The 21,614-nt window shown below is 47.7% G+C and overlaps 2 protein-coding genes across 2 annotated transcripts in view; one reads left to right on the forward strand and one right to left on the reverse strand.

Moving 5' to 3' along the window:
• Positions 1-21,614, forward strand: part of Fstl1 (follistatin like 1) — a 53,883-nt gene that overhangs the window by 22,988 nt on the left and 9,281 nt on the right. The window contains exons 3-6 of the mRNA XM_021662993.2: positions 12,269-12,373; positions 15,484-15,613; positions 16,748-16,780; positions 18,232-18,362. Coding sequence (XP_021518668.2) covers positions 12,269-12,373; positions 15,484-15,613; positions 16,748-16,780; positions 18,232-18,362 — 399 coding nt within the window. The remainder of the gene's footprint in view (positions 1-12,268; positions 12,374-15,483; positions 15,614-16,747; positions 16,781-18,231; positions 18,363-21,614) is intronic.
• The window catches only part of LOC110565336 (V-set domain-containing T-cell activation inhibitor 1-like), a 34,480-nt gene continuing 33,568 nt past the window's right edge, over positions 20,703-21,614 (reverse strand). Inside the window, exon 4 of the mRNA XM_060370372.1 lies at positions 20,703-20,803. Coding sequence (XP_060226355.1) covers positions 20,796-20,803 — 8 coding nt within the window. The 3' untranslated portion in view covers positions 20,703-20,795. The remainder of the gene's footprint in view (positions 20,804-21,614) is intronic.

Raw genomic sequence — 21,614 nt, forward strand, 5'->3', positions numbered from 1 at the left:
AATTACATCTGTCTGCTTCTCAGAACCCTACTAAGCCACATGCATGTGGAGACTTCCTTTAGTTGGGAGTTTCTGAGCTTTAACCCCTTCAGCACTTTTAGACTAGGAAAAAAAAATGGTAAGATATTGGAATCTTGACAGCTGTTTGCAGCCACACGGCCCCCAAAAGATGCCCAGGGCTCTGTCCTTGTTTTTAAGCTGGAGACCCATTCTGCCCCCACTAGACCGGGTCTCCCAGCTCCATTTCGTTCAGCACCTCTGACCTCCCTGTCATTCCTGCTGAACCCCAGTTCCTGCCACCGACAGACGATCTCAGTCTTTGGTCGGACAGCACAGTCCTTTTGACAGTACCCAATGGCAGGGAAAACACCCTACATATAGGTCCCGCAAAGTGCGGGCCCTCACTCCCAATTCTCTTTCCAGTAAATTCCAGCCTGTTGCCAGGCTAGTACATGAGCCAGAGGGGAGCGCTGGGAGCCAAGACCAAAGGTCCTGCCAATAGCCAGGAGACCCAAATGTTCTGCCAAAATAAAAGAAGGGACAGAGCAAGGCAAGTCCTGTTTCAGGTTGAAGTTTATTGAGCAGTCCCCTTCCTTCTACTTCCTAGGTTAACGAAGGGCTCGGGTTCCTAGGAAGGAGGTCGCAAAGCAGCTACTTGAAGACACCCATTCCGCTGTCTCTCCCACCTTGTCTCGCCTGCTCCTTTTTGCTTCTGCTTCTCCCATGACTAGGCCAGCTTGGCATCAGGCTGCTTTTATCTGGTCTGACTGTATACCCTGCAGTCCCACCTGACTTCTTCCATCTTCTTTCTCTCCTTTCTCATTCGTTCAGCATGCCTCGGCTACAGTACACCTTAATCGTAGACAAAAGACACCACCAAAAGCCGCTTCAGCGACCCCTGGCCTCTCGCCAGCGCATGTGTGCCGATAGAGACACACGCCTGTTGGTGTCTTTTGTGGCTCTCAGACAACCCCGGGTTGGTGAAACTCCAGGCTGAGTGTTGATGGTCTGGTGGAGAGGAGTGGGCTCTTTAGGCTCTTTCTGTAGAGTCACCTCCAGGAGGGGAGCTGCTACTGCCACCGCCACTGCCCCAACCCGGGATGATGCAACTCAAGTCTGTCCTTTTACCCTTTTAATTAAGGTTCACTGGGTGACGGGGGATATACTAGGGCCTGCAAGAGGACACTAAAGCTTAACCTTTGTCCCCTAGAAGGTTGTAGCTCAGCTGGAAAAAAAAAATATATATATATGTATGTGTGTATATATATATATATATATATATAATCAATTAATTAAAAAAAATTATCAAAATGGAGTCATACAACAGAGAAGTGCAGGCCAGGCAAGGAAGAAGCAGTTTGTATCAATGAAAAAGAAAGGCTCATTGATGGTGAAGTGACATAGCCTTGAAGGACAGGAAGAATTTGGGCAAGCAGACCTTAAATCAGACTTCCCAGATGGGGATAGTGTTTTTAATCTGGTCTTGTGGAACATTTCTCGGCCCATCTGAAGGTTAAAAAAGCATCAAGCAATGTCTCCATAGCACTGACATTTTCAAAGGTAATGCGCTCTCAACATGGAAATGCTCAGGAGCCCAGGACTTTAGTCTACTTAGTGCCTTTAGTCCTCCATCCAGGCTGCTCCCCCTACTCTCGACAGTCAAGGAGTCTAAAAAGAAGAGCATCCCTGGCGATGAGGTCCAGGATGCCAAGGCCAGTGAAGTCACACAAGAGCTAGGAAAAGGCCGCATGCTATGGACTTGCTAATGTGTGTAAGTAAGGGCTGGTCAAAGAGAAGTAGGCCACGACCTGTGGAAGGTCATGGGAACCACTTTGCAGGACAATGGCTTCTCATAAGAAGAGGCAACTGTGTTGGTTTGAATAAGAATAGCTCCAATAAGCTCATATGTGAGTTTAGCCACCAGCAGGTGGTGCTATTTGAAAGGATTAGAAGGATTAAGAGGAGGGCTGGAGAGATGGCTCAGCAGTTAATAGCCCTGGCTGTTCTTCCTGAGAACCCAGGTTCAATCTCCAGCACCCACATGGCAGCTCACAACCGTCTGTAACTCCTGTGCCAGGGGATCCGACACCCTCACACAGACATACATGCAATCAAAACACCAATGTACATTAGTTAAAATTAAAAAAAGAAAAAAAAAAAAAAGAAAGGATTAAGAGCTGTGGCCTTATTAGAGGAAGTGGGTTACTTTGAGATTTCAAAAGCCCACACCAGGCTCAAACAAAGTTTCTCTGCTGCTTGCAGACCAAAATGTAGCTCTCCACTACTTCTCCAGCACCATGCATGCCTGCCCTCATCTCCCCGCCATGATAACAATGGACTAGACCTCAGAAACTGTAAGCGAGCCCCCAATTAAATGCTTTCTTTCATAAGAGTTGTCTTGGTCATGGTGTCTCTTCACTGCAATAGAACAGTGACTAAGGGAGCCATATGCAAATTTTGGGGTAACGGAATGAAGCTGCAGTTAGGGAGAAGGGGTGAAGTCAAGGTAGCTACTGTGGTTGTTTGCCGCCGCCAGTTCCTTCCCTGGCAAGTGTGTATCGCCAGCAGCCATCCAGGTACTGCTTGAATTGGCTGACAGAGAGCAAGACGCCTCTTGGTTTTATCCGTCTCTCCCCTCCCACCCACCAAATCAGAGCAATGAACTCTGCATTCCACTCAGAATTCTGAAGAATGAATGCTAATTGGATCCTGGCCGGGGAAGCCTGGGGAGATGGAGGGTCAGCTTGCTCCGGATGGAGGACTGAGAGCCAGCGGGGATGACGGGCCAGATGTGGCTGTCGCTACAGGGGATGCTTCTAAAACTGGCTGTCTGGGATTGTTCCGTCAGCTGTCCTGGAGCCTTCCCCACTCGGGATAGAGAGAATTGGGGATTTAGGTGTGGGGGAATTTAAAAGAAAAAAGAAAAAGAAGCTCTTGCTCAACCGTTTTTTTTTTTTTTTCTTGAACTACATGTGGAAATAATTAGAGCATGAATGCAGAGTAAATGTGAGGCCTGGCAGTGCAAGACATACTTCAGTGACAGCTTCTTGGCAGGAAAGGGGACTGTGAATCTCCAGTGAATTTCCGTTAGCCATTTTCTCTCTTTCTTCCCCCTCCCTTCTTTCAGGCAAGGCAAACACAAGTAGAATTAAAACTTAATTAGCAGCACTCTAGTTGGGGCTAGAAAGTTCCAGCAGGTTCCTGGCCACTGAAGTCAGCTCACTTGGTCTTTCCTCTAGAGTGGCGGTTCTCAACTTTCCCAACACTGCGACCCTTTAACACAGTCCCTCAATTTGTCGTGACCCCACCAGCGTAAAATCATTCCATCGATGCTTCATAGCTGTGTACGTTAAGAATCGTAACCTAAATATCTGATATGCAGGATGGTCTTTCGTGACCTCCTGTGAAAGGGCTGTTTGACTCCAGGGGGCCACTCTAGCATGCTCCAGGAGGGAGTAGGAATTTCTTATGAAGTCCTTAGACTCTGAGAGTCTTCCGGCAACAGCCTTGGAATGCCATCAGACTAGGCAAGCACACAAGCTGGGCATGGTGGCCATGCCTGGAATCCCAGGACCCTGGAGGCTGAGGCAGGGAGATTGCTGATAGTTCAATACAAAATCCTGAGCTATATATACAATGAGGCAAATCGGGGCTACATAGTGAGAACCCGCTTCAAAAAAAAAAAAAAATTCGGTAGAGAATCATTCCTAGTGTGGGCATTCAGTGAGCTTACTTGGGAGACAAACATTTGAAACTCAGGATCACGTGATTTGGTGAATTCCTGAGCTAGTTAATGGAATCCAAACAACATAAGGGAACCGGGCATCATGTACAACCCTTGTGTGTTATAAATTGGTAACTGAGGCTCTAAGCTTCTTCCCTAAGTCACACTGCCTAAGAGGCAGGCACATAACCTAGGGTTTCCCTCCTGCCTCAGTCTGCCTCTCGGTGAGTGATTCAGAGCTGAAATGCCCTCGCTGCCCCACCCCGGCACTTTACCAAATCACTTCCCATGCAACCCTATTCATCTCCCATTCTATGGAGCTCTCAACTGGCCGGGCTTCCTCCCAATTTCCTGAATCTTCCTCCTCCACTTTCTTGGCTGCTTTACCGCCAGAGCCCTCGTAACTGGGCAGGCTTCTGACTACAGAGACGTGAGATGGCCTGCCAAGCCCTGACAGCTGGTTCTGCATCTGCCCGGAGAGAAGGTGTCCTTCCGGATTGCAGAGACTCCTGGTGGGCCGTCGGGCGCATGCTCCGCAGCCCTTGGAGTCTGTTTTCGGTTTCCCTATCACCTCCCCGCCTTTCTCAGCCCTTCACCCCCGCTTTAACGCCTTCTTCTTCCCCTGTCCCTCACCCCTACATAGATGACATCCAGATGTACATCTCTACCCCTATTTCCAGCTGCGGGCTGTCACACCGTCTACTTAGACTTGGGTCTGTCCATTTCCGACTCACCGCTCCCTTGTGTCACCCTGCCCTCTTGCCAAGGCTGCGTCTCTAACAGCCGGCATTTCTCTATCTGCTGGCCCTCCAAGACCAAAGGCCTCCCAGCTCCCAGGTTCACTCCTTCACTGCCCTATACCCATTGTATTGCCAGATTCCAATATTCTTTAGAAAGTTCTAGGTGTCCTTTAATTATATCTCTACCCTCCTCCGCGGAGATGGTCTCTGCATGCTCCCAGTCCTTTCCTTGTTTCTCCATGCTGGTCACAGACTGTTATCTTAATTAGGTGTGTGTGTGTGTGTGTGTGTGTGTGTCTTGAAGCAGTGCCATTTTGTTTCCTAGGCAAGTATGGAACTCATAGACTCAGGTTGATCTTCCTCACTCAGAGCTTGGGTACAGGTGCGCTCACCACCATAGCCAGCTGGGTCCCCTTGATGTAGCCCAGGCTGGCCTAGAACTCACAGAGATCCGCCTGCCCCTGACTCCCCGAGTGCTGGGATTACAGTCGTGCACTGCCGCGCCCTGCCGCCATTACCATCCGTTAGCTAATGTGGCACTCACCAGATCTAAGTCTAAATACATGTAAGTGATTTACTTTCCTCATCTGAAGAAGCCTGGGGAACTGCGTATATGCCTTATGTTGGCTGTTAAAGTGGGCAAGTCTTAGGCTGAAGAATAGAAAATGAATCTCTAGGCTAATTTGAAATAGGTAAGTATTTTATGCTTGGCAGTCTTACCCAGGCATTCTAAGCTTTGACTGGTATACAAAAAAACATCATGTATTTGAGACAAACAACTTGATTTTTTTATTCATATACAATCAAGAGAATTAACACATCTATTCCCTTTAAGTAATAGATGGTATTGTGTGCCCGCCCTGAGAAGACATAAGGTCCCCTGTTCTTGGCAAATTAAAAACAGCCATTACGGTATAGTTAACAAAACACTGAAGCCTGCAGAAACTTCTCATCTTGTGTAATTGAAACTTGGAATTCCCAAATGGCATTTAATAGGAAAACCGTTCCCTGAGACTGGGTCTATGGGAAGCCAAAGTCTGTAAGCCACTTGCTTGAGGTAAAGCCATATGTGCACAGGCTCTGACAGACAGACTGACAAAAGGCTCAAAGACGTTGTTAGAAAGATCTTGTCGAAGAAGGAAGCAATGAAGCAGACGGAGAGTTGGAGAGACCTGAATGCTAATGAAGCATCTGCTTCAGTGCTTTCACTTGCCAGGTCCCTCCCAAAATGGACTCCATTTTGCATTCACAGTTGCGTGTTCTTACAGAGGGCCTCCTCCCCGACACTCAAGCTTTAGGCCTTTCACAATCTACATGTGGCCTTGGTGTGTTAAACTTTGGGTAAGGCGTTGGCTGGAAACACCCACAGGCAAAGGACACTTAAGTGTGGGGTTGGCACAGATGCTCTGTGTAGTACCAAGCATATCAGACCTACCGCTGTAGAGTGCCTCTCCCTCATTCCTCTTTTTTTTTTTTTTTTTCCCATGGAGCACAAGCACATTCCTTTCCGGAGCAGAAGAACAGCCTTTGCATGGGCTCGTGTGAAGGATGCCCAAGCTAGATTTCAGCAGCTGGGAGAGGTTTCATTTTCTCCTTCGCACTCTCCACCTTTTCTATGGACTTGTACTCTGGGTGGCCATCTGAGAGGCCCTGATAGTCTCATGAAGTGTCTGTGGCTAGTTCTGGCAAAGCAAGAATGTCAACAAAGCTGCTCTACTACAGAGCAGTGGCATCCGGAGCTGCATATCCACCTTGGCACAATCAGGAGAGAGTGAGGACAGGGGTGGGGGTGGGGTGGGAAGGAAAAAGAACTGAGAAGATGGCGCTGACCCAGTTCCAATTAGTGAAGCGATGCTGCATTAAGCCGACGTTTATGGCTTTGCTTATAAACTTCCTGTCCTTGCCGGAGCACATGTTTTGCGGAAATTGTTTTACTTCACGGAGTTTTTAAGAAACATTTCAGTTTGTGTTTTGTGCTCTTCAGCCCAAAGAGCAGGATCACCTCTACTGGTTTTGCAGATAGCTTCCTTTTTCATTTGCTTGCAAATAATAATAATAATAATAATAATAATTGTAGCTCTGTGAGACCTCAGACTGAAGATTCTTGGCTTTGATTTACAGAGAGATAGAGCAGCACATGGGAAAGAGGCTGGAGTTGAGGGCTGAAGGCCAGGCCCAGGGCATAGTGTCATTTTAGGGACACTAGTCATGCTAGAATCTCAAATCTGGAAGAGCCTAGAGTCAAGTCCCTTTTAAAGAGCCAAAAAAGATAGGGAAACTAACCTATCAAACCTGCTGAGCAGTGCTTAAGAGCACCTGCTGCCCTTCCTGAGGACCAAAGTCCTTTCTCAGCATCCACGTTTGCTGGTTCAGGACCAGCTGTAACTAAAGCGCCAAAGGATCCAGCACCCTCTTCTGGCATCCTTGGGAACCCACAGCACATCCTCACACAGGCGCACACACACACACACGCACGCACACACACGCACACACACGCACACACACACACACGCATTAATAGAAATTGAAGCTTAAATTGATTTTTAAAATTGCTGTGCAAGCATATAGCGTCATCAACCCGCAAGAGCTGGGAGAAAGTTTTCAACTGGGAAGAAGCGGAACTGTTAGGCATTCGTTTGCCATGAGGAATTTGTAGTGTGAAAATTAGCCATGGGACCAATCCTTCAGCCGTGCACATCCAGAAAGTAACGTGGAGACAGAGGTGAGAGGACCAAGTTAGAACCTCCCGAGGCTTCCACTTGGAGGCTGTGTTAGAGAGTTTTAGGAGAGCTTGACACCAGCTAAAAGTCATCTGAGAGGAAGGAACCTCAGTAAGAAACCTCTTCTGTAAGATCAGGCTGTAGGCAAGCCTATAGGGCATTTTCATCATCAGTGGTTGATGTGCGAGGGCCCAGCCCATTGTGGGTGGTGCCATCCCTGGTCTGGCGGCCTTGGGTTCTATTAAAAATGTAGGCTGAGCAAGCCATTAGGAACAAGCCAGTAAGCAGCGCTCCTCCGAGGCCTCTGCATCCGCTCCTGCCTCTAGGTTCCTGTCGTGTTCGAGTTTTCCCGCCCTGGAGCAGTAAGTGTAAGTGTAAGTCAAATGAACACTTTCCTCCCCAAGTTGCATTTGGTTGTGGTGTTTCCTCACAGCAGTAGTAACCGCAACTGAGACATAGGCGGATGCTTGGTTTTGTTTTCATTTTGTTGTTGCCTAGCGTCTTAGTTAGGGTGTTTTGGCTGTGAAGGGACACCAGGCTAAGGCAACTCTTAGGAAGGAAAACCTTTAATCGGGGCTGGTTTAGTTTCAGAGCTTCAGTCCGTTATCATCAGGGCAAGAATCATAGCATCGTGTAGGCAGACGTGGTGCTGGAAGAGATCAAGAATTCTACATCCTGATCCGCAGGCATCAAGGAGACGAGATGTGCTCCACACGGGACATAGCTTGAGCATTTAAGACCTCAAAGCCTCTCCTGCACGGTAACGCGCATCCTCTCACAAGGCCACGCCTCCTCCGGTGAGGCCACACCTCCTAATACTGCCGCTCCCTCTGGCCAAGCCTTCAAACGCAGGAATCTATTCGAACCCCACACTTGAGATTTTTGTTTTGTTTTGTAGTTTGGGGTTTGTTTGTTGTTGTTGTTGTTTTAGACTGGCATCTTGTTATATATAGCCCACAAATGCCTCAAACTCGTCATCTTTATGCCCTAGCCTCCCTGGTGCCGGGGTCATAGCCCACATCGTTATAGCCGTGTGCCACCATGCTCAGATGTGCTGTTGGTTTTTAAAGCTACATGAACTTATCCTCGACCCACACTTAGTCTGTCACGCTCATGAGTCCGTTCAGATCCATACGTCTGTTCACATTTTTATATGAACGGACAAGCCTGAGACCTTGGATGGCAACCGTCCATAGACCTGTGAGGTTTTCTGTCCCTAAAACCACAGTGATTGATGGCAGTTCACACAGCTCTACTTCATTTGCAAGAGCTTTACCTCATCCCTACGCCACGCCCTGCAGCCGGCCCCTCTGCCCTCAGCACCCTCCCTTGGCCTTACTGGAAGAAAGAATGTGGAGACTCAGCGGCCGGGTCAACTTGTGCCCCTTTCCTGACTTGCCTCTCACCTGGGCTGCCATGGGGTTTTTCTGCATCTCAAATGCTCCTGCATCTGTTACGCACAACTGGAAATGCAGGCGCCCGAACAGAAACGGCGAGGACAGATGTCCGCAGAGCCGCTGTCAGTTGTAGGCGCACATCAGCCCACAGTGGCCTCAGGCCTTTGCGACCCCTTACCTAAGTTACTGCCTTAGACTTTCTGGCTGGAACCAGCCACTCAGCAGAAGCCCACCTATGGCCGTGAGGAATTGTCCAGGAGCCATGGGAATGGCTCTAACACTTTGGCTCCCAAAGATGTTGGAACTTAGAGGGCTGCTTTGAATGGCACAAAGAAATGTCCTTCATTGTTGACCTTGCTTTCTGCAATCAAAACTACCTGTGAGTGAGGAGAAGGGGAAAGGGCATTGAGTCCCGAGGTTAGACGGCCTTCCCAGACTGGCAGATCCTTCTGCCTGTGTCCCTCAAGGGTGCACCCTCCTCTCCCTCATTCCTGCACTTCTCTCTGGGAAGACCTAGTTGGGCAGAGCCGCAGCGGCAGCCAGGAAAGCTCTTCTGCAATGCGGCTCCATGCACTGTGAGGCAAAGAGAGAGATTGCCACCTATTGACAGACCAGTCACCTGCAAAGGGAATGCTTGTGTAACTAGCTGCCTCCCCCCACTTCCCTGCTCTGTAAAAGGCCCTCTGGGGACTGCCAGGCCCTTTGCATTCACCATCCTGTCAGTTTCCCTCTCAGCGGTACCTTTCCACTGGAAGTGAGGACAGGGAAGAACGGGGACATGTCAGTCCAAGGTGGTGGTGACAGCATTTCAGTGGGAAAACTGAAAATAAACCACCCATGGTAGCGACAGCCACTTCCTGTTGAAGAGCACACAGTGTATCTATCTCATTTGAGTCTCAAGACAATTCTAACCATCAAAATTTCATATTTGCACTCCAGGAAACAGGCTTCAAGAGAACCCCGTGCTCATGACCACAGCAAATAAAGAGGGGTTGGATATGACATTTGTATATCAGATCTAAATGCCTAACGTACTCGACATTTTCTCCTTACGCTTTCTATTCTATCGTCCACATTCCCATTATGTTTTCCCTATCCTTAAGTCATCTGGATTTAAAAATAAAGATAAATAGAGAGGGATCATTTCCCTTTGGCTGGAGGAAGCTCCAGCTCTATCACCTTTTGTTCCAGGGCCTCTAAGGTCAACTCCCTCACCTGTAAAACAGGGATAATATGACATTGAAATTAGGGACCTAAAGCGCTGACGTCGCCTCACCTGTAGCAGGTCACTTAGCAGAATGTCAGGCATCTATGAATGGGTACACTGTGAGCCAAATAGAGAGTCCTCTAATTTTTTTTTTTTTTTTTTTTTTTTAGTTTTGGGACCTTCAGCAAATTATTTGACCTCTGGAGCCTCAGTTTTCTCATTGGTAAAGTGAGGCTACTAATATAGGTGTTCTGGTTGGGTTAGCCACGCATTAAGGTAAAATCACGTTTGTGAAAACATTTTTGCAGATTTTAATTGCGCTCTTCAAGTATTAGTTGTCAGTGTGTAAGAGAAAGGTATTCTCCTCCAAACGTGTGTTTTGAGAACTGCCTCCGCAAACGACTTGTGCTGAATTCAGCCTCCACGGGACGGTTTTTATTTGTAATAATTACCAAAAGGGGGTGCGAAGGATAGCCCATTGGGTAAAGGCACTTGTGGCCAAGCCTGGAACCCACCCGATGGAAAGAGGGAGCCCCTACTCCCACAAGTTGTCCTCTGACCTTTACAAGCAAGCCCTGACAGGTGCACTCCTCCCACACACAATGAACAAACAATAATCATACATGCGAGACAAAAATGAGGCGCTAAACGCTGCAGGCCCTTCTGCAGCAGCTCTGTAAGGTTGACCATTGACCGCATCTTTCTCCCGCTCCCCGCCCTCCTCTCTCTCTCTCCCTCTCCCTCTTCCTGTGCGTGTGTGTGTCTGTCTGTCTTTCTCCTTCCCTCTCTCTCCAATACATAGCTTGAGGAAGCAGAGGAACTAGTTAACACACGGGGGAACATTTTGAGTCTTCACTCGAATGTGGACATGTGCCCAAGCTCACTGTTGTGTGTTTTTGTGATCTCTGGCTCCTGTGCCAGGCTCAGGGGTTAGAGTTCAGATCAGGGTGGTCGAAGAGGTCACCGGGGTCATCTTTTACAACAGTGGGCATTCGCTTTCTCTTCCCTTCCAGCTTTATGCTTGGAGCACAGCTCCCACAAGAGGGAGGGCCCTGTCTGTCTGGAGAATTTGCTCAATTTTATTCCCATCTCTGTTTAGGAAACAGATCAAAACCCAGTCCTCCAACCTTCTGGGAATTACTTCCTTTTTTTTTTTTTTTAATTCACTTGTCTGCCAGCTTTTTTTGAATTCTCCTTAGCAACATTAAAAAAAAAAAGGTTTAGCAGCACCATGTAAGCCAATGAGATGTGAGCATGCAGATGACTTCTAGACCAATGAGATCTCTGCGTGGCAGGCAAGCGGGTTTATGGGAGAAAAGAATAAACTGGAGTTTGCAAAACAGCCTCCAGGTGGCAGCAGAGCAGCTATTTTGGCCCGCTCTTAGCTCCTTCAAGCCTGTACTTTGTGTGTGTGTGTGTCTGTCTGAGTCCTATTCTTGTTACCCCATTTAAGGGATGAGTTCTTTAGATGGCACGATAGGCGTCGGCTGGAAAAATGGTCTTTGCCTTTACCCCAGTCATTCCTGGGCGTCTTCCATCTGCATTGTTCTGTAGTCCGCTCCAGCCCAGCAGTCTTAGGCCTGGAAGCCTTTAGCAATTCAACCTGCCCCGCCTAGTAGGGCAGAGGGGCCGGAGGCATCCTGGTCTCTGTTTACCCACCACTACCACAGGACAGGGCTGAGTGGTGAATGAGGTGGGGCCGGCCCTCCACCACCAGTGAGTGGGAGTGAAAGAATGTGCCACCAACAGACCGGTACTTATCAAAACCCACATTTCCTTGTGGCATACAGACCTGTGGTTCCGTAACATCTGTCTGAGCAGAAATCCTGACCAGCAAGACGCTCGAGGGCCACTCCTCTCGTTGGCGTGGTTTGGTCCTCTTTGTCTTATAGCCCGGGCACACACACAGTGGCCGAATAGCAAACACTAGCATCTCCACGTTTTAGCCACCCTCCTCCTGCCCTTTGAGATGGCATTGCCCTGAACACCCCTTGCTGTTAAGATGTCTGGATGTGTCTCCGGTGTTTCCATTTCTTCCTAGCTTAATCTTCTCATCCTTAAAGCATCGGTTAAGGTGTGGAACTGTCAGACGGGCTCACTTCTGATTCCCCCCGCGCATCATGCCTGCTCCCCGGGGCACCCACCGCTGCTGCTGCTGCGTTTCCATGTGTGTTCTAAATGCGTTCCCCTGAGAGTCACAGGCTTCATGAGGGCAAAGCCTGCCTTTAGCCTCGTGCTGGCTTTATCATAAATGCTCAATACACTTAACAAAAATGAGGTAGAATGCAAGAAAGTCACTCTTACTTTGCTCTCAGGGCAACAATCTTCGGGGCCCGAATCTGAACCGGAACAGTGCCTGTGAGTTTGGTGCTGATGGTTGGCAGATCACAATCCAAAGCCTGAAAGGTCATTACGGCCATGTTTCATCCTGTGGCGAGATCATCTCGGTAACGCGGCTTCCTTTATGGTTTGTGTCTCAGGAAGAACCGAGGAGCAAATCCAAGATCTGCGCCAACGTGTTTTGTGGAGCTGGCCGCGAGTGTGCAGTCACGGAGAAGGGGGAGCCCACGTGCCTCTGCATTGAGGTAGGTCCTGGTGTCAGGCTGGAGGGCGGTGGCTGTCTGGAGGGGCTGCATTCAGAGCCTCAGGACCCACACAGAGGCCTGGTGTGGCAGCAAGAGTCTGTGACCCCAGCCCTGGGGGAAAGGGGACAAATCTGTGGAGTTCATTGACCAGCCATTCCTCTAGTCAAATCATGAGCTCCAGACTTAGTGAGAACTAGCTCAGAAAATTATACAGAGAGCAACCAAGGACAACACCCAGTCCGGATCTCTCTGGCCTCTATACACATACACACACGCCATCATATATATATATAATGAATGTATGTCTGTGTATGCAAGAAAATGGAACTAGTCTAGATGTCCATCAGCAGAAGAACAAATGATGAAAATGTGGTACACAGACACAATGAAATTTTATTCAGCTGGAGAGAAAAATGAGATTTGTGGGAAAGTAGATGGACCTAGAAGGTATAATATTAAGTGAGGCGATTCAGACTCGGATAGGAAAACAAAATGCATGTTCTCTCTCATATAAACATCCTAGACCATAATACAATGTAAAGAGATATAGCGGAGGGAGCAGTCAGAAAGGTAAAATGAGGCAGAGGAGGTAATAAGTGTCCAGTGAGGTGATAGGTGAGGAAGGATGGACAGTAGCCAAAAGGACTATGAGCCAAGAAAGAGGATAGACATCGAAAATTTTTGTCTAGTTTCAAATCTGTCATCGGTTTTTTTTGTTTTGTTTTATTTTGGTTTTGGTTTTTGTTTGTTTTGTTTTGTTTTGTTTTCTTTCTGAGTTTTGGGTTTCTTTGTATTTCTTGATGGATGTTTGAGTTTGACTCTCTGGGTCTGAAGTAGCAAGACCTGTTTAGCTTTCCATCTGAATCCAACATGCGTCTGTCCTTTGAGGCAGTGGTTGGGAAAGTTGAACTCTCTTTTTTTAGTTCCACTGATGACCGGAAGTAGCCATGACTAGTCACAAGTATGTTTGTCACGTCAACCCTCCTTGAAAACGTGTCTTTAAAAAATGTCCTGAGGAGACTCTGTAAGAATAAATTGTTCCTTTTTTCCTTTAGTTTAAAACTCTGGGAAGCCACTCCTTTGTAGTGTTACTTAATATATAAACTGTATCATGACACATGAAGTTTAAGCATGGCGTTACATTTTTTTAAACATCTTTACATTTAAAAGCTGTTTATGTGTCAAATAGTGTAGGTATCTAAACATTTGTACTAACAACTCTCAGTTCTCATTAGTCTGAGGTTACTGGCATTAACAACTTTTCTAAACACCAGGGTTTCCCCTTTATGCAAAATACTATTTCCACAATACTATTTCTGCAGTTTGTACTTCGCAGTCTTTGGTGTGCCATGACAGCCTCCCAGATCAACACAGACTTTTAACTCACTTTTCTTTAAAAAGTCATTTAAGTGCTTCTCTGGACTGTTTACCACCACAACACTTGCATCCTTTTGCAAATATCCTTTATTTCTTAGAATTGATGGGCACCAGGGGCCTGCTGGATCAAAGATATGCAAAGTTTTAAATTAGTGGACAGAATGTGGGCTTTGAAGTTTTGTTTTTAAATGGCATTTGAAAGGCAAAATGAGCCTTTGAGAAATAGGCAATGCTTTAATAAATTTCCATTCTTTTTTTTAAAAAAAAAAAACGATTTATTTATCTTTATCTTATGTACATTGGTGTTTTGCCTTCATGTATGTCTGTGTTGAGAGCGTCAGGTCCCCTGGAGCCGGAATTACAGACAGCTGTGAGCTGCCACGTGGGTGCTGGGAGTTGAACCCAGGTTCTTTGGAAGAGCAGCCAGCGCTCTTATCCACTGAGCCATCTCTCCAGCCCCTAAATTTTCATTCTTAATGTAAATACACAGGCCATGGGCTCTTCTCCCTTCTATCAAGATGCCCATATCCTGGAAGTGGGCTTTTTTTCTTTTATAAATAATACCCTTTTAGTCTCTGAACCCTGATTCATTGCATCTGAAGGGGAAAATGTACCAACTTGAAACTTACAACCTCAGCCTACTAGGATCCCTTCACCCTGGAGGTCTATGCTGGAAGGGTGCTGTCCACTAATTAATGTGGTAGCATTAATTAGACTAAAAATCTGACCTCTAGTCTCAACTTGTCCTCAGGTAATTATGTGATTTTGAGCAAACAAATTCCCAGGAGCTGTTGTAGAGATGAGCTTGTACTCGTTTTGCTCAGCACCCAAAACAGTAAAAAATATTGGCAGAATGAATAAATGAGGTTCACCCGTCTTGCCTTGGGTGTCTTCATGTATAAACTGGAGGTGCTGGATTCACTTCCTGCCTCAGGACTCTAGTTCTTTTCACCCTGTTCTTTTGTTTTCATGCATCTAGCATCCGTAGTCATAAAGCCTAATGAACTTTAATCCATTTTTCTGTCCAGAATGATTTCCTGTAGTCTTTCACCCTCATGGTCAGCCTTTCAGCGACAGTTGTGAAATCAGGTCAAAAGCTGAATGGCACTCAAATACTAGAAAAAAGAAAAAAATCCCTTGTAATTAGGCCCTGGAAGAATTGGTGTGTGTGTGTTTGTGTGTGTGTGTGTGTGTGTGTGTGTGTGTGTGTGTGTACACTTCTCCCAATTTTGGGCATGCAAGATCAGAACAAATTCATTAATGTCTGGTGAGGGCCAGGTCTCTATGTGGAAATGAATGCTTGAACACTGTATTCTCACATGGAAATGATAAAAGGGCGAAAGGGCTAAATGCTGTGTGAAACCCCTTTTCTAAAAGCCTGAATTCTGTTTGTGAGAAAGGAGTGCGGGTAGCCTCCTCCCATCATGAAAACGTCACCTCTTTGCACTATCGCACTGGGGATACATGTGCTACAAATATTTCAGCCACAGCAGGGCATTGGAAAAATGACACCGGACCAGGATGGACGTCGGGGTAGTGGGGTGCCGCCTGTATTGAATGGGGTAGAGTCACTGATGATGACCAGAACTGGGGTTCCCTGGGCCCTGGTGACCAACAGGCTCCATCTCTGTTGTGGGGAGCCACCTGACAAGATGGCTGAGTGAGCGCTCATGCGAGCGCATGTTCTAGCCTTCCCAGCTACCACCAAACACCCTCCTGCCGATCTGTTTCAGCAATGCAAACCTCACAAGAGGCCTGTGTGTGGCAGTAATGGCAAGACCTACCTCAACCACTGTGAACTTCATAGAGACGCCTGCCTCACTGGATCCAAGGTCCAGGTTGAATATGACGGACACTGCAAAGGTAAGGCATGCTGTCATTACTGGATGGGAGGGCCTTGTGATGGGGAGACAGAGGCAGAAACTAGACCAACGTGACATTGCTGGCCACACAACCGCTTCACCGAGTCCACAGCTACCCAGAACTGGGGAGAGCGCCTTGATGGTTGGAGGTGCTCCCTCCGAACGTTCATAAGCCTCCTGGCTTTGACCTGGCTGACTGGGCCTTTGCCCTGTGTTTCCTGCGTCAGACTTGGGCCTGCCTTCAGCATCATCTGCCATCGGAGAGTAGCTAGGATGACTACATCGAGAATCCACAACGGCGAAAGTCCTTCTTAAAGGACGCCCTCACCTTTTGAAAAATTTCTCCATTTCTTGCTTTTAAAATGTGGGCATTTCTCAGCCTAGTAATATACTTCCTTGACTTTGTACGATCATCATCATGATCAGGGTTTGGAAGGATGGACTTTTCAAGCATGATTATATATTAGTCACCAGACTTTTCCAAGTCTAAGGCTTGCCCAGACATTCCATCCTTGACTTTCCCTGGAAAAACACAAAACTTTATCCCAGACACTCCCCTTTGAAGAATTAGTCTCCATATGAAATTTCAAAATCCCAGGGACTGCTCAATCCAGCAGGAAGAAATATAATTCTAGAAGGGCAATCGTTGTCTGTAAGCAGGAAGGATCCCATCCTTAGGCCCGACAGGAAGAAAAGAAAAGGACAGAAGAATTTAAGGCAGGGGGCCCCAGAGATAACTCAGTGGATAAAAGCACCAGCTCCTCCTGTGGAGGAATTGGGTTCAGTTCCCAGCACCCACATGGCAGATGGCAATTATCTGTAACTCCAGTTCCAGGAGATCCAATCCCCTTTTCTGACCTTCAGGTACCAGGCAAACACAGTGGTGCACAGCCATAAATGCAGGCAAAATACCTTTTTATTTTACACATAAAATAAAAAGAAACAAACCTTGGGGAAAAGGAAGGAAGGAAGGAAGGAAGGAAGGAAGGAAGGAAGGAAGGAAGGAAGGAAGGAAGGAAGGAAGGACTTAAGGTGAAATGCTGACAAGGTTGCAAGACTTTACAGTTTTCGCCCTCAAAACAGACATTTTCTTTCATTCTTCACTTTGCGTTACATATGTTCTTTCATCTTGCAGAAAAGAAGTCTGTGAGTCCATCTGCCAGCCCCGGTAAGTGCCTGACCTTTCTACAGGGTGTGTGTGCGTGTGCGTGTGTGTGACTTTTCATAGAGCAAACATCTTGTCTTCCATGTCCCCGGCAAGCTGCCAGGATCCTCTGTGGGATCAGGACTTTTTATCCAGATCTGGTCTGAGCGCAGTACAGCTCAGGAAAGCCACAAAACTGTGTTTTAAAAATGTTCCGTTTGTTTTGGTGTCTGCCAAAGTAGCTGTTTGGATCTGAATGTTGGCTGTTCCGCATTTTTGCTGAGTAGTGACAGCCCCATAGGGACAGCCACTGAGCCCTTCCTTCAGGGCCTTGTAAGACACGCTGAGGTGGTGGGCACAGTGAAATCCGCAGACAGGGCTCTTTCTGAAAGAGGAGAGTTGGAAATGCTAGTATGGCGATGGCCGTAGCTGTCTATTAAAATGTATTAAAATCCCAAGGTGTTTATAGTCCCAGAACTCATTGCCATCTTGCAGGTCTCACTGTAACTACCGTAGAGTTAAGGTATAAAGCCTCAGAGAACTAAGGCTGTTCCCATAAAGCTAGGAGGGGCAGAGTTGCAAAGGCCCGTATGCTCATTCCCTGGCCCTGTGCCCTCTTCACTGCCCAGCCAATGCTGTCTTCCAGGAATTTCCCTTGGCCAGAGCTGTCTCCACCCTGCTTTCTCTGCCTGCTTGACTCACAACTGTTCCTCCCGCACGGCTTGTAACAGCCGGCCAGAGCAGGGCCGAGGCACAGCCCCTCCTTGGCCTTGTTTTCTGTTGTTTATAAGAAAGGCTGATGGGAGAAAAGTTTTCAAAAGGCTCCGTCGGTGAGAAAGGGAGGATATCAGCCCTCCAGCAGCATGAATAACTGTAACGCTTTCATTTATTGATGCATTAATACTTTCAGCTCATCTAAGAGCCAAGAGAGTTACCTCAGTGTGTGATCTTTTTTCTCCCTTGCTCCTTAATATTCATGAAAATGTCCTTTGTTTTTCTTCCTTGTTTTTTTTTTTTTTTTTTTTTTTCTTAAACAACAACTCTTCTGTTTCACCACTGTCTCGAGTTTCTGGTCCAGTGGCTCGCAACCTTCCTAACACTGCAACCCTTTATTACAATCCCTCAACTGTGGTGACCCCCAACCATAAAATTATTTTGTTGCTACTTCGTAACTGTAATTTAGCTACTGTTATGAAGTGAAGTGTAACTATCTGGTATGCAGGATATCTGATAGTGACCTCAAGAGGGTTAGCCACCCAGAGGTTGCAAAACTGCTCTTCCAGTCCTTCTGGGTGTTTTACCTGTGTGAGTGTGACTCCTGAGGTAGACACATTTCTGTTCTGGGGGCGATAATCCTGCCCCCAGGTGCTGTGAGGACCCACAGAACTGAGTGGCTCTGGACTCCGGGCAGTGGGTGCTGATGACCCCGGGGTCCTCCTCCTCACACCCACTTCACATCCCTCCCCTCCCGGAAGTTGTCTGCTATCAAGCTAACCGTGACGAGCTCCGGCGTCGCATCATCCAGTGGCTGGAAGCTGAGATCATTCCGGACGGCTGGTTCTCTAAAGGCAGCAACTACAGTGAGATCCTGGACAAGTACTTTAAGGTACTCAGAGCTGAGGTCAACAGTGCTCAGTCCTCGAAGAGGGGCACTGAGTCACACAGTCTCTTGTGTGACTGCACACAGACAGAGTCCCTTACAGTCCCTGAGCGTGGCCTCATCACCAGTTATTTTACCCAGCTGCCTTGTGACCTGCTTGACCGGGGCGGGGGGGGGGGCGCAGTAGTTGACATTTGGGATGCTACGTGCATGAGCTGCTCCCTTTGAGCACTTAAAACCACCAAGGTCTCAAGGAACTGCCGCAGGAAATGTGGCCAGGCTCCCTCCTGCCCTGTGTAACACTTCGGAAGCTGCTACAGAGCACCTTCCGGTATACCAGATCCCCTCAGCCTCTTTCCTGCCCAGCTTGCCATGGCTTCAGCTCGCCATGGCTCCGTGCCACTAACCTGGCCCTTCACAGCTTCTTCATCCGAGGAGAGACAAGGAACATGTGGGACTGGAGATAGTTCACGATCCAAGTAGAGGTGCTGTCTACCGTATCAAGTAGAAGGGACAGTTCCATTGGAGGCTCAGAACAATACTGCTTTTGAAGGGGGAATGAGTGAGGAAATTGTATTTGGCAATGGTTAAGGGCACTGTACATGGAGATCATTCTGGAATCTTGAGAGTCATTGGAAGAAGCCAGTGACTCTAGGTCACTCTGCTAGGTAGTTGACGAGAATGTAAGCACGTACCTACAATACTCCAGACACGCAGGGACCCATCACAGACACTCCCTACACTCAGCCACACATTCAGGTACCGCATCCCCACAGAAGCACAAAGGACCCTGCACTTTGAAGACACGCGTTGAGGTTGGTACCTTGGATGCCCACTCCAGCGCGTGCTCGCAAAGCGTTCTGTCCCAACAGCTGGCCAGCCAGGACTTAGAGTAGCTCCATCCATCCAAGAGACTTCCTGGAAGCTTGGGCCACCCAGACATGTTTTATACCAACCTGGTCTGTGCTCTTTAGCTGGTGTTACAGGGACACCTCCGAGCGAAAAGATGCTGGTTTGAGTTGGAATAGACATTTGATCATTTAAGGCAGCGGTTCTCAACTTTCCGAATGCCTCGACCCTCTAATACAGTTCTTCGTGTTGCCCCCAAATAATAAAATAATTTTTGTTGCTACTTCATAACTGTAATTTTGCTACTGTTGTGAATTGTAATGTAAAGATCTGTATTTTCCAATGGTCTTAGGAGACCCCAAAGGGGTCCCAACCTATAGGGTGAGAACTTCCAATTTGAGGCCTCAACTGTATTATTCTTATTAGACAGAAGTTTTCTCTACTATGGCAGAGATTTAACCTCTGGACTGCCAGTTTTTGATATTACGCCGAGAGAAAGCGTGGCTCTTCCCACTCTCTGCATGCAGTGTCTCAGCCAGTCCCACAGAGCAGAACACTGAAGACACGGGTGAGGCCTCTTCAGTGGAAAACGACATCGCTTTGCTGAGCAGGAGAGTCAGACAGGAGCAGAGAGTAACTTGAAGAAAATGACTTGGGGCTAGCTGGCTGCCGACTCTGATGGCCTGACCTTGATATCCAGGAACTCTTACACGTTGCCCTTTGACCTTCAGAGGCATGTTCTGGCGTGACAGTCCCACATACACATACATACATACAAATAAATAAATAAAATAAATGTCATTTTAATTCTTTTTCCCGAAGACAAATGGGTAGTGTCTGCAAGGCTGATTGTGAAGAGTGTCTCGATCCTAGCCCTATAGTGTGGAACTAATTGGGCACATGACTCTACTTCCAAGGGGCCACTTGGGATCTTGTAACCATTTGCAGATGGCACCTTGCCTCGGGCATTTCTGATACCCGCTATTAAATTCGATTGCCAAGTACCCAAGCCACAGCATGGCCGCTTGGGAAAGCAGCTTTCCTCTGGGGCATTCTAACAACTCAGAAAACTTGCTCACCTCTTACAAATATGAAAACCCCTTTTCTTAGACATGTAAGAGAGATGCCGTCCAACCAGCTCCACAGCTGCCCGTAGGTGAGAGATCTGATGTCTCAGAGAGACCTCCCTGTGACAGCCAGAGCCTAGTTTTCCAACGCAGCTGGCTTTCCTCACGCCAGACAGCTGAATGGCAGATCTAATCAGAGTCTGAGGACGGTCCAAACTGCCTCTCTCCTCCTTATGGTCCATTTCTTTGATGAGCACAAAACAGAATAAAAAGGGAGCCTGGTGGGAAGAGCCTTCCATACCCACGCGATTCATACCTTGTGGCACTAGGTGGGAGGCTCCTGCAGGCTGGGAATGAAACAGAGGAGCCAGCCCTCTTACCTCCCCGACCCCTAGCATCACATACCTCGCTGCCCCAGGCTGCTTTATGTGTGAAGGCCTGTCCCAAGCCGTCTCCTCGGAACACCATGTCAACATACAGGGATGACTCCCAAGCATGGGTCTCAAAATACTCGTCTTCCTTTCTACAATCCTAAAATCCAAATAAAAACATCACTGTTTCTGAGACATACATGCAGGAGTACTGGGCATGCCTTTGCACCTGGTTAGTTAGTTAGACTGAAGAGACGAGACTACCACGAGCTGAGATGCACCCTTGGTTTCAGGCCTGCGCTCTGCTTCCCTGACAGTGCACCCAAAGCATTGACGTTTGAGAGCGCACTGGACCGTAGCACCAGGCCCAGGGTGCCCAGTCAATGGCTGTGCAGCCACTGCAGGACCGTTCCCCTCCACGTGCTCTTGCCATTAGCCAGATGGCAGGGTCTGTGCTAGTTTTCCTCAGGAAAGCTCTTTGGTCCTCAGAATGCTCCCCGATGAAGCTTATTGATTAATCCAAACCCTCGCAAATGGATTACTGGGGAGGTTTGCTCAGGGAAAGTGTACAAGCGAACAAATAAAGACTGTCTAGGAAATGTTCCCGAGAGTCAGGACAAGAGGAATGAGCAGGTCCTAAGCAAAGGTTTAATGGTTGTTTCATGTATTCTCTTCTTTGTACATGCCATGGAAGTTTTACATGTGACATATGGCAGCCATGAGAGGAGGAAAAAATGGTTATATTTGCCCCTGCCTAGCAGGCATTTCTTCCAGATTCTCTTTCACCATGTAAGGAACCAACTTGAAGGTACCATGGAAAGGCTGATCCGGGGTACCACCGGACCTAGTGAGGGTAGCAGCAACAGCCAACATGGAATTTGATCTAAGCATTCCTATTGATGCCTCCTCTTGTTGCTAGGGCTTGGGCATCTTGAGTGGTTCCAGATGGCCGAGGTCTTGGTTCAGCATCT

This window comes from Meriones unguiculatus, chromosome 17, assembly GCF_030254825.1.
Source record: "Meriones unguiculatus strain TT.TT164.6M chromosome 17, Bangor_MerUng_6.1, whole genome shotgun sequence".
Classification (NCBI taxonomy): domain Eukaryota; kingdom Metazoa; phylum Chordata; class Mammalia; order Rodentia; family Muridae; genus Meriones; species Meriones unguiculatus.